Source organism: Arachis ipaensis, chromosome B05 (assembly GCF_000816755.2).
Source record: "Arachis ipaensis cultivar K30076 chromosome B05, Araip1.1, whole genome shotgun sequence".
In the NCBI taxonomy this organism is placed as follows: domain Eukaryota; kingdom Viridiplantae; phylum Streptophyta; class Magnoliopsida; order Fabales; family Fabaceae; genus Arachis; species Arachis ipaensis.
The window spans coordinates 6,473,576-6,477,485 of NC_029789.2; the positions used below are offsets into that span (position 1 = coordinate 6,473,576).

The following is a 3,910-nucleotide window of genomic DNA, read 5'->3' on the forward strand; positions in this document are numbered from 1 at the left end:
AAGGATAATTTATATAAATTAATTATTTAAAAATTAAATTTATATAAATACAATTTTTTAAAATATGTTATATTTGTGTCCTAAATTAACTCCATGTAAACTTCTACGAGTTAATACTCAAATTCGTCCCTGAAAGATACCTCGATCTCCATATTAGTCCCCGAAAGATAAAGTTAATCAAAAGAGTCCCCGAAAGATACACGACTGAATCAGGTTCGTCCTTCCGTCAATTTGCTTGATGACATGGCTAACGTTTGCTCACGTGGGACGTTAACTGCCACGCTGGCAGAGAAGGAAAACGACGCCGTTTTGAGTGAATGTCCAGATAGACATAATTCGGTGTCGTTTTGTGGGCAGAGTGGATTCAAAACGTTGTAGACTGTCACTCGATTCCATACCAAGTATCTCCATGTTTGGCTCCAAAATGTTTCGTCTCCCTCAAGCCATGCCCTAACCCCTTCACCTTGCATTCGAACGTCGCCATCCACGTTTCTCATTGTTGGTTGACGATCAAAGCCGAGTAGGTGGTGTTACTGAGAACAGAGGTCATCGGCTCTGTTAGCAACATTGATTGTGGAAGAAGCAATCGTGACGGTTAGAGGTAAGCATTAAAGTTTTTTCCTTTTTTTGAAGTCAGTTTGTAGCCTGATGACTTAGGGATGGCGTTCTGTATGTCTGTCTGATTACAGGTAGGGGTTTGAGGAGGCTAAGGGTTTGTGTGACTATTTTTGAAGTGTCAGAATACATTGATTTGACTGCCATTGTGATGATATTGAGTTATGGGTCTTTCATTTTAATGAGGGTTACTTTTCATTGTTGCATGTTTGTTTTGGGGTTAGGGTTTGTTGTGTTATGATTGAGAATAGCCAGTGGCAATCTGTGTGGGCTAAGGATGTTTTCTTTTTTCTGATTGTAGATGGAAGGTCCTCCGATGACCTTTGTGTTTCACCATGGTGGATTGTTTAAGAAGAATGCGGAAGGAGATATGGTATATGAACCCGATAATACAGAGGTGTTGATGGGGGGTTGAAGGAGACATGCTTGATGTCTTCTTTGTAAGGGGTTATTATAGGGAGTTGGGTTACATTGAAGCTGGAAACTGTTGGTGGAAAGATCCTGGAGTTCCCCTTTCATTAGGGTTGAGAAACTTAGTCATAGACGCAGACTTGGTTGCCATGTGCAAGGATTGCAGGAGAAACTACAATCTGATCAATATCTACCTGGAGAATTGTATTTTTTAGCCTTGTATAGTAGACCAGATTGAGGAGGAAGTAGTGAATGTGGAAGCAGAAAGGTTGAAACAGGGGAAGTATTTCGAAGCTAAGAAGTGCAGTTCCCAACCTATGAAGAAACCCACAACAATTGATCCTCAGTCCAACAAGCAAACCTCTCACCGCAACAGAACAACCTCACAGCCCAAGTCACAGCCCAATCCAACAATAAAGCCCATATCTGAGCCCAACCAACCAAAGGTGAAGCCCATGTCTCAGCCCAATAAACCAGCCCATCAGCCTAAGAAGACAACATCTCAGCCCAAGAAGACAACAACTCAGCCCATGAAGCCTGATCCTCAGGCCAAGAAGACCAGTTATCAGGCCAAATCAGTCCCACCTCAATCAAATTCACCAGCAGAGGCAGCCAATAATTCACAAGGGGCAAAGGATAAACAAAGTAGCAGTGGCTGCAGAGTCACAAGATCTGGAAGAGAAGTGAAGGAAGCTCCCCTCCAGGAAGATGACACTAACTCTCATGACCCTTATGAGAGTACTGACGATGAACTCTATAGGCCTCCAAAAGTTGTAGGAGACAACCTCTATAGCAGTGACAGTGACAGTGACTCGGGTAACAGAAAAAGAAGTGGAGAAAGGGCCAGCAAGTCTGAAGTCAGAGAGAAGCACAAGCCCCCTAAGAAAAGATTAGCTGATAAAGAAATAGACACTGATGATTCCAACTATGAGGGGTCTGAAGATGAACAAAGCTCTGAGTCTGGTATGTTAATTTCATTAGGGTTACTTGTTTTTTGAACTATTTTGCAAATGTCATGGTAGCTTATGTTGTGAAATTTTTGTTACCAGATTTAGAAGATAGTGATGGTGCCTCAGATGTTGACTCCTGGCATTCAGAGGATTCTGATAAGGTGTTGGAGTCTGATGAAGAATCACCAGCTGTATACCCTCAGTTCAATGAGAAAACAAAGTTTGGACAGTTGAAATTTGAGGTCAATATGGTATTTAAGTCCAAGTATGAATTCATGCAAGCAACTAGGGATTATACAATCCAGTGGGGTAGAAATATTTTGTTTTAAAAAAATGACAAGGTTAGAGTTAGGGCTGTCTGTAAATCTGAAGATTGTCCATGGGTAGTATACTGTGCATGTAATAAACAAGATGGATCTTGGCAAATTAAGACACTAGTAGATAGTCACACTTGTCCAAGAAGGAGGAAAAATAGAGCTGCAACCCAAACCTGGACCCTGAGTAAAAGCTTATGACTTTGCTGTGGTCTGTATCCTCATGTTAAATATTTTTATTTTGGTCCTTAAGACAATGTGACATCTAGTCTTCTATGGCAACTTAATGTTTAACAGTACTTTGACTACTCAATGTTTAAGAGTACTTTGACTAATGATTATGTCCATTCCTTAGTACATCTTACTGTAATAGTGATTCGATTTGGTTTGGAAACTTTGAATTGGATTCTGTTGTCTTCATCTTAAAAAACCAAATGCAACATCTATTCTCATTCAAGGGATTCAATTGGATTCTGTTGTCTTCATCTTAAAAAACCAAATGCAATATCTATTCTCATTCAAGGGATTCAACTCATTACACCATGACATATCAACAGAATTTCTTTTACTTAGAACGAGATAACAAACTACAAAGGAGACATTAACCACAACTACCACAAACAGGAAAACTATTAACATTTTCTATGCTTTTACTTCAGCTTCCAAGCTGCCCAGTCTCCATGCCACCTTCAACCTCCATTCATCACAGTCACTATCAACCTGCAACTCAGCCCCATAATTTTTCTTTGTTCCACCTTCGCCCACCCCTTCATACTCATCATCCTCAACCCACTTAAAGTAGTTGCAGTGACTGCCCTTCTGCAAATTCAAAAATCAGAAAATAAAAAATTAAATAAAACCCCAAAACACAAAACAACATGAAAAACCCTTAACTTCTTACACAACACTCACCCGGTACCTTGGACATGCACGGAATAGTCTATGTGGGTTCTCTGCTATCCCAGATTTTCTTATCGCAGCCTTCAACCCACAGAAACATGATTCCTCATGGGTTTTCCTCCTGGTTCACATTGACGCGCTGGAACCATTACTGCCGTTCGAGAAGAACGACACACCACCACCACGGCCTCCATTTCCTGCCTCCATCGTCGCCCCAAACCAGCAATTTCAACACGAACCCAGGCATATGGCCCTCTGATTGCTGAAGGGGACGTATTTATCGTCGAATTTAGAATTAGGTTTCAAACAATTAGGGACTGATTTGAACTGTTTTGCCAAAGTTACCTTGTCAGCAATAGGTTATGACACGTTGGCCTCTTCCACGTTGGAAGCTAACGACACACGTCAGCAGACGTTAGCCAGGTCACCAAGAGAATTAACGAAAGGACAAACGTGATTAACATAGGTAACTTTCGGGGACTCTTTTGATTAACTTTATCTTTCGAGGACTAATATGGAGATCGAAGTATTTTTCAGGGACGAATTTGATATTTAACTCAAACTTCTACATTTTACTACGACTTAGGATTTAATATAATCCACTATAGAATATAGCATATTATATTTAAATACACACAATCATAATTTATTATATCCTATGGTGGTTTACGAACAAATAATGAAATATAATCAGCTAGAGACCGTCACAAATTACGTACG

General features: G+C 40.2%; 1 protein-coding gene across 1 annotated transcript; it reads left to right on the forward strand.

The window, feature by feature from the left end:
- On the forward strand, positions 917-2,716 carry LOC107640034 (protein starmaker-like). Its single transcript, XM_016343583.1, has 4 exons — positions 917-988; positions 1,242-1,989; positions 2,076-2,227; positions 2,588-2,716. Exons 1-4 carry the CDS (start codon positions 917-919, stop codon positions 2,714-2,716), a joined length of 1,101 nt encoding a protein of 366 aa, XP_016199069.1.